The sequence below is a fragment of the Chelmon rostratus genome, chromosome 3 (genome assembly GCF_017976325.1).
Source record: "Chelmon rostratus isolate fCheRos1 chromosome 3, fCheRos1.pri, whole genome shotgun sequence".
Classification (NCBI taxonomy): domain Eukaryota; kingdom Metazoa; phylum Chordata; class Actinopteri; order Chaetodontiformes; family Chaetodontidae; genus Chelmon; species Chelmon rostratus.
Window position 1 is genome coordinate 8,282,003 of NC_055660.1, and position 13,319 is coordinate 8,295,321.

Here is a 13,319-nt window from a genome sequence, read left to right on the forward strand (position 1 = left end):
AGCTGCTTGTGGTCATGTACACAAGTGGATGGTGCTGCAGGCATCACATTTCTCCCAGTGTCTGTGTGCTATGTGATACTGCAGTGTACCTGTGTGTGTGTGTGTGTGTGTGTGATAGCCCCAGGTCCTGTTCCAGAGCAGCGATCACACACACACACACACACTCAGACACAGTAACAGAGGCGAGCTGCGACTAACAACTAGCGAAGCATTCAGAGCTTCTGACAGGATGTAAGATTTCGAGAATTTTCTGTGGTCTCGGCTCGCTCAGCCTCAGCGGGGCAGAATGGAGATCAGAATAGAGTGACGCGCTGGATTTGGACCCAAGCTGTCTCAACGACTGCTTTGCTGAATAATTGATCCCCGGTTGAAAATGAGGAAGGCATTGCTGATTGTTTGGATCAGCCTTTTGGTGCAAGGTCAGTTCTCCATGATGGATCAGTTTGATGTTTACAGTATATCTGATGCGGATATACCAGTTTGTTTTGTCTTTGTAAAACCATCTCCACCTTGCTTTCTGCTAACTCTGACCCTCTCTGCAATTCCCTGACATTTGTTCACACCTAACCTTTGCCGTCGTACCCACCCTCTGCTCTCCACTCGACCCCTCAGTGTCCCAAAGTGCTCAGGGTCATTATGCCCGCAAGCTTCTGAATGACCTGATGGAGGACTACTCCAACGCTCTGAGACCTGTAGAGGACACAGACAAAGCCCTCAATGTCTCTCTGCAGATCACCCTGTCCCAGATCAAAGATATGGTGAGTAGAGAATGCTCAAATACGAATCATGACCCAGCGTAGAGAGATACAACCTGATGCAAAACCCCAGTCACATGTTACACCAATCAACCACAAAAGAATCTCTTCACATGGGTCTTTACATTTTTCCACCGTGGTTGAAAATATCACATGTGCATGCAGTATATCCTGTAGCTTCTTGTTTCAGCACGTCATTTAAGCTATATGAGGCTGTCATGTGATTGAAAGGCAGGGCTTACCTTTTAACAGAATAAGCCTCTAACTGCCAAATGATCACAAAGCGTTTAGGAAGACAAGATCAGACAAGACATCAAGATCTGCTGCTGTTGTAGATTATGTCTCACTTGTAACTGCCACATGTTCAGATGTTTTATATTCAAGCACTAAAAGGGTTTTGTCACATACTCGTACAACATGTGCAGCAAAATGCAGACTGCCGTGCTCTTGAGGCTGCATGCAATGAAGAATTATCATTAGGATAATAGTAAAAATAAGAATCAGAAATAATAATATAAATAAGCAAAAACGATGTACTGTCAAGTACTAAATCACACTAAGGGGGAAGATGCTCTCAGCAGTAGAGATGCAGCTGTCAGTCAAATGTTCTTGTGGCGCGAATCAAACGTACTGTATGTCACGACTGACAGAACCACATTGATAAGGAATATAAATTAAGATGCAGTTATAGCTAAATTATTGTGCTACTGTATTTACAACGCAGGGTTAGCGGTGGGGTTACTCTCATAAAGTAGGAACTCTCTGTAGTCTCCGTTGCTGAGTTGAGATACCCGGATGATGTCACTCGAGTCTGACTTTATGAAGCTCCTCCAGAGCCACAGAAGAATGTAAGATGCTTGTCACAGGCTGTGTAAAACACAGATGTAGTCTCAGTGACATGAACTATAGGCTTCTGAAGAGTCACTGTGAAGCTCAGTAGCTGCAGCCGTCACCATCTTTGCAGTGCCTCACTCTGCCAAACACCTGGCTAATCCCAAAATGGGCAAAGAGGTGGAGCGTGGGTGGAGCTGAGGCAGAAACCTGGTTGCTGAAACCTAGCGGCCAGCTGTCCCTCAAAGCCGTAATCATGCATAAATTTAGGCCTTAATATGATTTAAACGAGGGAGTCCTATAAAAACACCCCCAGCACATATTTTGTCTGTTTCTTTTGCCCCTCTCTTTAAATGTGTTTGTATGTGTGTGCGTGTAGGATGAGAGGAACCAGGTGCTGACCACATACCTGTGGATTAGGCAGGTCTGGCACGATGCATACCTGAAGTGGGACAAGGAGGACTATGATGACCTTGAGATGATCAACATCCCCAGCGACCTGGTTTGGAAGCCGGACATCGTCCTCTACAACAAGTCAGTAACAAAAGACAGACATGAAACACGGAAGAAAGAGAGGGAACACAAACACATACACTAAATAGACTAGAAATAGACTAAGACTAAATAGTCCAAGGTCTTCCTATAACACAACAGTGTGAACCTGATTGAGCACATGCGTCTACAAATGTGTCCTTTGCTCTGTATGTCGGTGTAGAGCAGATGAGGAGTCTGCAGATGCATCCAGCACTAATGTAAAGCTGCGTTATAATGGAGAGATCATCTGGGACTCTCCAGCCATCACAAAGAGCACATGCGTGGTGGACGTCTCCTACTTCCCCTTCGACTGGCAGCAGTGCAACCTGACCTTTGGCTCCTGGACCTACAACGGCAACCAGGTGTGTTCAAATATTCTGGGTTAAAGACTTTAGTTTGAATGCTGTAAATACTTGAGTCTTGTGAGTCAACTGTATCATGACTGACTCTTAAAAGTGATGTTCTGCCCACACTCATCATTAATTTTTTTGAATTCAGCAAGCTTCATTGCGTTCCAGTGACTAGTTTTCACTGACAAAAACACCAAATCATCCCTATAATTTATGCATACCATTTTTACTGTATACGTCAAACACTCATTAGCAAGGGGTATTCAGGTGATTTCAATCTGCAACTAAATCCCACTGGACCTTTTAAAGGCGACAACATAACAGTTGTGTTTTGCAGCTTGCAGGGTTTCAAGCAGTGCAATAGCATGGCAGGGAAGCAGTAAAGGGGTGGCTGACCCAAATGAAACCACCCACATTTTCTGTAATTTCTTATATTTTATAATTTGGGTAAACATTTTAAGGAGCAAAAAGTCAAATAGAATGATAGACAAGGGTTTTTTTGGTGTGTGATTTGCATGTTTTTCTTATGTATGTGTTGACTTCCATTGTTTCTCCTTTGGTGAAACTTAAGCGCCTCATTATTTATACATTAGGTGGAGTACCGGCCTATTGCCCACAATGTAGTATAGTCTGTTATTGGCTCCAGTTAAGTAAAGAGTGAATCACTTTTAAAACTATACGTAGGTATGACAAAATTACACACAAAAAGTGTTGATTCTTCATTCTATTTGTGCATCCACATGAGCAGATTTGCATGTGTTGACATCCACCACTGTCACTGAGTTCATGTGTGTCCTCCACACAGGTGGACATCAGTTTGGGCATGGACAGCGGTGACCTATCCGACTTCGTGGAGAACGTGGAGTGGGAATGTCACGGCATGCCAGCAGTTAGAAACGTCATGATGTACGGCTGCTGCTCCGACCCTTACACCGAAATCACCTACACCCTGCTCTTGAAGCGCCGCTCCTCGTTCTACATCTTCAACCTGCTCCTGCCCTGCTTCCTCATCTCGTTCCTGGCCCCGCTGGGTTTCTACCTGCCGGCCGACTCGGGGGAGAAGGTTTCCCTGGGGGTCACAGTGCTGCTGGCGCTCACTGTGTTCCAGCTGCTGGTGGCTGAGAGCATGCCTCCTGCAGAAAGCATGCCCTATATAGGTTGGACTCATTCTTGGCATTCAGTTCTGCCTCCTTATTGAGCTATTTAAACTATAGAATCCCATTTCCATAGAAAAGATTCTAGTCTAGATTCTGATGTAGTATTTCACAATTTTGACTTACCAAGCAGTGGTGGAATGTAACCAAGTAAAGTACTGCTTGTATTTAATGTGAGTATTTTCATTTCATGCCACTTCCTACTTCTACTCCACTATATCTTAGGGGGAAATATTTATTAAATCATTCGACAGATGTCACAAAGTTTCTTCAAAAATTAAGATTTTTTTCATACAAAACATATGAAAAGCTTGTAAAATATGATGGTGGTTAATTAGTCAGTCAATTGACAGAAAATTAATTGGCATTTTTCACTATTTTCAGAATTTTTACAAACCAAACTGTCAGGGTTAGAGTGTTAGGTGGACAGGGACTGAACCCAAATGCAGACACAAGGGAGGGCTGCTGCAATTTAACAAATGTATTAACTTAAGATAACAAAAAAACAGGTTGGCAGGCAAGAATCTAACAAAAGTCAAAAAGCCACAAGAAGTAAGAAAAAGTCCACAACAGAGCCTGAGTCCAAAAACACATCCACAAGAAGAAACAGAAATCCAAAATTCAGGGAACGAACGAAGGTCCAGGTTAAGAATAAAACAAATCTCCAAAAACACAGGAAACACTGGTGAAACACTGGAAAACACTGGTAGACAGGCTTAACACAGAACAAAGACAACTACCTGACTAAGACTGAGGGAAAACATGGACTTAAATACACAGGGGAGGACACCTGAGACACAATGAGACACAGGTGAAACAAATCAATCATCACGAAGGAGGGAAAAACACAGGAAGTAAAGCAAAAGAGGACACATGAGGTGAATCTTCAGCATAAAACAGGAAGTGACCATGAGACCAAACACTGTAATGCAACTTGGACACAAAACTGTATGTATCAAGATATATCTGGGGCTACAGATTTACGTGGTGTGTCTCGCCGGATCATTGCTGATGAAGTCAGGAAGTTGTGGTGAATGTTAATCCTTGCAGTCTACAAATTAGAGCTGCTATGTGTTTCCTGTCAGCAGTTTCATAAATCTGTCCTTTTCATTCTTCCTCTAGGGAAGTACTACATAGCCACCATGACTATGATCACAGCCTCCACCTCTCTCACAATCTTCATCATGAACATTCATTTCTGTGGTGCTGAGGCCAAGCCGGTCCCTCACTGGGCTAAGGTGCTCATCATAGACTACATGTCCAAAATCTTCTTCGTCTACGAGGTGGGGGAGAACTGCACCACGCCTCAGAGCGAGAGGACCCCACTGTACCCTGAAGAACCCATGAGTGATAAGGCTAGCTACCTCGATGACCGTTTCCACGACATCTACCATCATGAAAGTGACCCGTACAAGTACAGCAACGGCCATGGCGTGCATCATCACAACAAGGATCACAAAAGCCAGGCGAATGGCAACGCCAACAGCAGCCGTCACCATTACAACAACCACAACAACCACGCGTCCAGACTGGAGAGGGGTGAGAGGAAGCGAGAGTCCACACAGCACTACCACCACATCAGGAGGGATGAACTGGATTACCAGGCCCAACTTCATCCACGAAACCTCCAGCACCTGAATGGAGGGCTGAAGGAGCAGCTCCTCTTTCCCACGGAGAAACTACAGGTTCCAGCCTGCCCCTGCTGCTGCCCCTGCGCTCAACATAAACAGGTGCATCACCGCAGCACGTGGTCTCGCCACCTCCTTATCTGATTACTCTTCTGCTTCTAAAGTTTCCTTACGTGCTCACTTTAGTTCATCCATCTATCTCTTCCTCAGGTGGTGAAGAACATCCAGTTCATCGCCAACTGCTTCCGTGAGCAGAGAGCTACTTGTGTCAAGGCAGCAGAGTGGAAGAAGGTTGCCAAGGTGATGGATAGGTTTTTCATGTGGATCTTCTTCGTCATGGTCTTCCTAATGAGCATCCTCATCATCGCCAAGGCATCGTGACAGCCTCCCAACACTCGTGCTTCGTCATTGCTGGACCCCAGAGTTACCCAAGAGTCACCTCATTTTTACTTTGATGCAACACCAGATACATCAAAACTGCTTTGTCTACAAAGAAACTGCATGTGATACGTCAGTATTGTGTGTGCGTGTATTTGTGTGTGTGCATGTGTGACATAAAGAGTGCAAGGTCATGGCACAGAAATCATCCATGTAAATTCATCACAGCCTCTTGGTTAGTTAATGTCAGGTGTGCTTGCATGTGTGACGGAGCAGTGGAGCAGTAAGACAATCCAGGCCTCGCCTTGAACATGCATGGACTCTCCATTATTGATGAGCTTACAGCTAGACATCCAGCCATAGGCATTACATTACTTACATTACGTTTAAGGCAACCAGATGATGCTGTTTCCAGAGTCAGTTACAATGAGAGCGTCAGCAGAATAAATGTAAACACTTACGAAACAGCCTAAATATGGTCAAAAAGAGGGCAAATCCCATCAACTTCCTTACACTGGTCATAGTGGAAAAGCATGCAAGGTGTTAAGATATTAGATGAAACGGTGAATGTTTACCTTTCAAAAAGATCCCTCAATTTTTGACACAATATTCAGACCTTAAAGCCTACCTCCTCCAGAGCATTAATGGTGGACATACTGTACCTAATTTAATGCTTTGCTCATTGGTCCATACTGTCCCAGCAGTTTACATTATTGTCCAAATCTAATTTGTTGTATCATTGTCATGGATACATTTTACAAAACTGTCCATTTCTGTGTTTTTTCTTTTTGGTTTTTTTTGCATATAATATCTCTTTTCATCGCTTCATACTTTTTCTGTGAAATTATTGGTTTTTGAATATACTGGAAATAATTTCCATCAGTCTGTTCAGAAAGATGAACTAATACCATAAGCATTAATAGTCATATAGATTAATACGTAAATCATTCAGTAGCAGGAAATAAATCTTTTTTGGGGATATTTAAATGTATGTAATCATTGCAATCAAGCAACAAGCTATGGGTTAGGACACACACACGCGAAGCTCCACACACAGTTCAGCAGGAACAGGCGAGTGAATAACCCTGCTTTGGTTTCCATTCCTCCAAGAGCCTCTAGAGGGCAGATAAACTATAATCATCCAGGATTCAGTTCCTGGATGACTGAATGGATGAATGAATAAATGAACTCCATGCATAACAAAGTGAGCATGTAAGAACATATTTGGAAAGTGCCTTATAGATATCTTAATGATACCAAATGACATAAAAGATGTGGCATCTGTCAAGTATTAGCAGATCCTATTAATGGGCTATATCACACATATACACCACAAGTGGACTTTATTATGATTTGAAAGTGATGCAGCATAAATAAGGTTAACTAAGACCACTCCAAGAGCAGATGGAGTGATGATAACCGGAATAAATTTAAAAATCTTCAATTACAAATCATCAAAAAACATCTGGTGCTGGAATTGTGAGATAATATATAGTCAAATACTATATTCCAGGCTCAAGACGAAGTTAATTCTTATCGCTAAAAATAGGTGATCTCATTTACAGACTCCAATAGCCTCCCTGACTCACTGAATGTCTTTCTTTAGGCTGTGTTTAAATAGATTGAATGAATAAAGTCACAAAAAAGAGAACAGTAATAATAAAAAATGGAATCTATTAAAAATCCATTCTTATTTCATATTATTGCTCTTCTCAGCACCATGTCGTGATACAAACAGTCAATAACTCATCTGATAAGGGACATCAGACGCACTGATTGCTGCGTCTGTGGAGTTTGTACATAAACACACAGAGTACAGGCTGAGAGAAACATGAAAGAAGACAGTCATTTGACAATGTGCTCTCGCCTGGAGATGTACTCCCAACAACATGTATGTTACTGGATATGTGTTTAGCCATGTTAGTGGTGTGGCTCCAGGGAACGTAATGTTGGTCTGTCTGTCCACCACTTTGGTTACAGACATTCATGTTCCCATAAGGATGAATTGAAATCACTTTGGTGGTGGTCTGACTTTTCATCTAGTGCCATAATGAGGCCAATTTCAATGTGTCCAACACTTTGTTTTATGACCGAACACCTGCACAACTAATGACATTCCCATCAACCTCCGCTGTACTTTGTGATTAATTTAGCATTTGGCTCAAAGCACCACTGTACCTACGTACTGCCTCACAGAGCTGCTTGCATGGCTAGTATAGACTCTTAGTCTTGTTCTATCATCAGTTTGCCTGTTCTGTGTGAAAGACCTCTACACTGACAGGACAACTGTTCCTAAATTACAACTAATCAGCTACCTTTTCAGATAAAGAGACCCAACAATCAAGTGACTAGTCTGTTTGACTTTGATCAAACTAACTTATTCACAAACTCCTCACGTATAGTATCTCTGACTGCTTCCCAGATCTTTGCCTCAGCTGGACTACGACCTCTTGCTGGAGTGTGTATACTCAGAGATAAGATGTGCCACTCAGAGACGGACTATTGGGCAGCATTTTCTGATATCAGAAACACGGTGGTGGCGATGGCTAGAGTTCAAAGGAGTTTAACATGTCATAGGGCTGGACACTCCCACAGTGTTGGGATCTATATAGCGATGTGTTGTTCTCTTTTGTTCATATTTTATGGAGGCAAGAGACCAGAGACATGTCATCCATTAGCAAGCAGCTGTCTTCCATCAGCTGTGCAGGTTAGTTGGAATCCATGTTTCTTTCATTCATTCTTTCTTTCTTTCTTTCCTTTGAATATAACCTGTCTCCTTTTCTGTCTCTTCAGGCAGGAAGATGTCATCATCCTCCACTGAGATCAGACTGGTTTTGCTGGGGAAGGCTGGCAGCGGGAAAAGCTCCACCGCCAACTCCATCATGGGCCGTAAGGTCTTCGACTCAAAGGTTAGCAGCTCCTCCGTTACCCAACGTTGTCGCAGGGCCTGTGGAGAATTTCGTGGCCGACACCTAACGCTCCTGGACACTCCTGGGCTGCTAGACACTCATCAGACTCCACAGGAGGTGCAGAGGGAGTTGAGGAGGAGTGTTGGCCTCCTGTACCCAGGCCCGCATGTGTTCCTTCTTGTTATTCAGATTGGGAGGTTCACTCAGGAGGAGAAGGAGGCAGTGCTGCAAATGAAACAGGCAATGGGTTTCCATGCTTTGAGTTTCTCTGTGGTGGTTTTTACCCATGGAGACCTTCTGGAAGAAGGGCAATCCGTAAAGCATTGTCTGATTGACGGGTGCAAGGACCTGGCCCAGCTGGTGGCCAGTTGTGGGGGCAGGTACTGTGTCTTCAACAATCAGACCTCTAAAAACAAGGAGCAAGTGTCCGAGCTTTTTGCCCTAGTGGACGCCATGATGAAGGGAAATGGTGGAAGCTGTTATGGCAGCAAGATGCTCCAGAAAGCAGAGGAGGATCTGGCTCAGGAGCTGCAGGAGGAGAGGAGGCTGCTGGAAGAAAGGGAGGAGCTGTTGAAAAAGCAGCAGGCGGCAGAAATAAAAGAGTCGTATGAAAAAGAGCTAGAGGCCTTTCAGCGAAAAAACATGAGGGAGATGGAGGAGCTGAAGAAAGAACATGAGCTGGAGCAGGTGAAGAAGGAGAAACTGGCAAGAGATTGGGAGGAGGCCTACAGACGAGGGATGGAGGAGAATGCTAAGCGGGAGAAGGAGAGGAAGATACAAGAGATGGTGAAAGTGATGGAGATACGTAGAGATGAGGAGGAAAAGAGGGAAGCCCTTCAAGGAAAGCTTGACAAAGTTACTGAAATGCTGGAGAAGCAGGCTGAGCAGGAGGAGAAAATGAGAAGAGAAATGGAAGAGAAAATCCAAAAGGATAGAGTGGAAAATGAAAGGAAAGCAAGAGAGAGGGAACTTCAGCAATTACAGAAAGAGCAGGCTATCAAGCAGAGGGAGGAGATGAAGAGAGACGCTTTGCAGAAAGAGCTGGAAAAACTCACCCAGAACTTGGAGGAGCAGCGCAGGAAAGAGGAGCAGGTGAAAAAGCAAATGGAGGACCTGCTCAGAAGTGAGAGAGAGGAGAACCAGAGAGAAAGGGATATACAGATGGAGAATCAGAGAGCAGAGAAAATGAGAAATGTGGCCCTCAAGCAGGAGCTAAAGATCATCCAGGCGAAAACTCAGCAGCAAAGAATGAGGGAACAAAACCTCAAGAGACAGCTGGAGGAGAACCTGCGGAGCGAGAGGGAAAGGTGTGACAAGGAGATATCTACGTTGAGAAAGCAGTGCAACCAGAAGTGTTCAGAGGTGTGCAATGAGACAATGAAGAAGTCTGTAGAGAGACACAGCACCTTGACAACTGTGACAGGATATGTGCAGGAAATGGGACTGGTTGGGCTGAATGCAGCTTTAGAGAGTGTTGGAGCTCCCTGCTGTATACAGTAACAGCCTGAAGACTTCCACAGTGTATTTCCAGACCCATCTTTTTCATGCAAACTCTATGTGTGCTGTGACCTTAACTACCTCACAGCTACTTATTATTCACTGACATCAAGGTACAACATGCTGTGACTTTTTAATTATTATTATTAGATTCACACATTAACTCACGTTTAGGAAAAGAAAGGACATTCATTCCCATGTGAAAGCAATTTCATTTCAACAAATGGATTTAATTCCAGTGTGTCCTAAATCAGCAAAAGCACAAAAATAGAACAAACTCTCAAAAATGATGGAGATAATCTGATTATCAACTCCCCGCCCTCAGCTTCGGACTGTCTGTGTCCCTCATCTAACTCTGTATTCAAACAAACACCCTGTTGCCATTAATAAAGATCAAATATTGCTCGAGTGCTATTTCAGTGTTCCTCACCGATGTTCCAACTTCAGTTGTGCCATCTGGTTCCGTCCCCAGTCAGAAAGTCTTTTATTCACAGCAGCACGTCCTGTGTGTCTCTGAGTGTGTGTTTATTTGTGCGTGAGTGTGTGTGTGTGTGTGGGGGGGGGTATAAATTTTTGAGTGCACTGTCACAGAAGTATGTTGTCTGAATACTGACCAAAGGTAGCAGGTAGAAGAGGGGCACTACTGTTACAATATGCTGTCTATAAAATGAAAGGAACAGTTTGACATTTTGGGGAACATGCTCATTTGAAGCTGTGAAGCTGCCACCAGCAGTCAGCTTAGCTTTGCATTAAGACTAGGGAGGAAACAAGGGGGGAAACAGGGACAAAAAATAGGGGGAAACAGCTAGTCTGGGTCTGTCCAAAGGTAACACAATCCTCGCAACCTCATGGTGATCGTAAGACTCCAGGAAGTTACCGTGGCTGGCCATAAAGCCGAAACTTAACCTCCCATAAAACCACAACGTGCCATTCATGCACTTTGGTTTTTGTACAGATTAAACGACACAATGTATTCATCTGACATCTCTTGAGGTGCTGATTTTGTCAGCATTCGACCGATCCAGCCTAGCAGTTTTCGACATTTCCAGTCCTTGTGAGTAAAAGCATTTCCCATAAGGGTAAAATGCTACCTTTAGTCCTGTAATAATTGATTTTTCAGCTTGTGCGCAGAAACATGCTGTGAGCACAACACTGACATATCATCAATTTTTAAGTTAAGTTTTAAAACATGACTTCATTGACAGTCTGGTAGTCCAGAGGTTCACATGTGCACCACTGGATAACTATAAGTATAACCATGTTGCCCCTGGTTTGATCTCAGCAGGGGTTCTTTGTTGCATACTTCCTGTCTATAGCTACATGGCAAGGTGTCCAATGGTGTTACAATGACAAATAAATGCTATTACTTCAAGGTCACACACAATTATTTACATATTAAACTTGTAAGAACATTGTTCATTTGGTTGGACACAAAGCCAGTTGCAGAGTACAAGACATGCCTATAAGATGTCCTCCTTGCTCTCTGTGATTGGTGTTTATGTCTGATTAGTGGGAGTTCCAGGTGGGTCCCTGTGAGGGGAATTAAATGGGGGATCATCTGTGGATGGCCCGCGACTTTCTGCATCACATCTGTGAAGACTTCTGAATTGCTGTTGAAGATGAGGAGCTAAGGGGTACTTCAGTAAGTTTAGACTACTGAGTTACACACACACTATCCAATGCTCTTGGTGCACTGTTTTCTGAGAAATTACAGTTCCACAAGACAAGATAAGACTTTATTGATGGCACACTGGGAAATTCTCTTGTTACAGCAGCAGAATAAATAGGCAAAGTAGAAAACCGAGCAATAAATAGCCAATAGTAAAGATACAAAATAAAATCAACAATAGATTAAAAAAAATTAAAAATAAGAAGATAATACGAAGCATACAGAAGGCAGAGCAGATGTCACTCTCAGCACCTCCATGTCTATGATCCACATGATGGCACCGACAACATGGGTCGCCTCATGAGTCAATGCTCTTCCAGCCTCTTTGGCTTCTCTACAGCCACAGCCAGTCATGTTAGTGTTCACATCCCTGGCCATATCAGTCATATCGGAGGGGCTGTGGGTACTTTGAGGACAGATGCCCTGCTGCCAACTGGGACCCTTACAATGTGATGAAAGCCTGGGTTGAAACCTGTCTGCTGGAAAACCCTGAGGAGGACGATGATGAGGGAGAGACCATGGCTTTCTAACCAAAGACGCCACAAAGTGCAGGAGTTTTAAAGAAATCTCACACATTTGCTTTCAAATGCAGATTCTTGTGTTCCACGAATGAGGTAAAAGTTTCAAATAAAAAGCTAAATTAAAGTCACATCGGGTCTGTTTTTTCCTGCAAACACACACTGAGTCGAGTCAAGTTTATTTTTACAGACAAAAATAGCATTTTTTTAGAAATACAAAAGCTAGACAGTTAAACATTTAAAACACTGTATGACAAGCTCTTTGTCAGGCAACAAGGATTATCATAGGTCATGTTAACAAGACCAGTCCATAAGGTCCCAGTGAAATAACTCCATTCAAAACAGAAGTCTAATATCTCTTGTTCAAGGCGGATAGGAGAGAAGTGAGGTGTGATTGAAGATGTCATCTTTGCTTATCATTTACTTACAATTTAGCTCCTTTTTTTCTTAGCTACACCCTGTGAAAGTTATATCCAGTTACTTTTAGATACATATATGGATATATGAGTTTGTTCTCCCACGTTTTATCTTATTCTTTTCAGTGCTACCTCCAAGTTTTCTTTTATTATTTGTTTACTTCATTCCTTTCTATCTTATTTATTTGTATAGTAGTTTTATTCTGTTTCATTTTCAGCACTTTTATGTGCCTGATCATATATAATCATAGTGCTGAAATATAAAGCACCTTGTTAAGCAAGGTGTATAAATAAAACTCATAATTGTAGTCTGATGTCCTGTTAACAGCACTTTATTTAAGCCACTCCTGAACAACAAAAGCTCTGGCTAATGTTAAAAGAGGGAGAATATTAAACAGTAATGCTGGATGAAATCACTGAAAATGGCTTTACATGTTTTTCTTTTCTCAGGTGGCAAACTTCTCTCAGCCCTGCGCGTCTTTGTGCTGTGTTGTCAGCAGTGAGGACCAGCTGGTGGTGGATGTGGTCCCCAGTAAATCTGCTCTGCGCTCAGAGCAGCAGCACACATCAGTGAGGAGGACGCGCACTCTTTTTCCCTTTTGTTTTTTTCTGTCAATGGTACGAGTGGATGGCATTTCTGTCCTCGTAGTTTGACAAATGGACAAGCGCAGGACCAGGCA

General features: G+C 43.1%; 1 protein-coding gene and 1 pseudogene across 1 annotated transcript; both read left to right on the forward strand.

The window, feature by feature from the left end:
* The first annotated feature begins 215 nt into the window (after positions 1-215).
* chrna9a (cholinergic receptor, nicotinic, alpha 9a) lies at positions 216-6,472 on the forward strand. Its single transcript, XM_041933682.1, has 7 exons — positions 216-419; positions 613-758; positions 1,966-2,120; positions 2,302-2,482; positions 3,276-3,627; positions 4,747-5,354; positions 5,463-6,472. Exons 1-7 carry the CDS (start codon positions 374-376, stop codon positions 5,631-5,633), a joined length of 1,659 nt encoding a protein of 552 aa, XP_041789616.1. The 5' UTR covers positions 216-373; the 3' UTR covers positions 5,634-6,472.
* Positions 6,473-11,294: 4,822 nt separating this feature from the next.
* Positions 11,295-12,235, forward strand: LOC121604269 (annotated as a pseudogene).
* Positions 12,236-13,319: the final 1,084 nt, after the last annotated feature.

Excerpts from the sequence above, each read along its gene's own strand:
- chrna9a (XM_041933682.1), top strand. The coding sequence starts at position 374 with ATGAGGAAGGCATTGCTGATTGTTTGGATCAGCCTTTTGGTGCAAG. Across the intron at positions 759-1,965 it reads TGTCCCAGATCAAAGATATG|GATGAGAGGAACCAGGTGCT; the intron begins GTGAGTAGAGAA and ends GTGTGCGTGTAG. Across the intron at positions 2,121-2,301 it reads GACATCGTCCTCTACAACAA|AGCAGATGAGGAGTCTGCAG; the intron begins GTCAGTAACAAA and ends ATGTCGGTGTAG.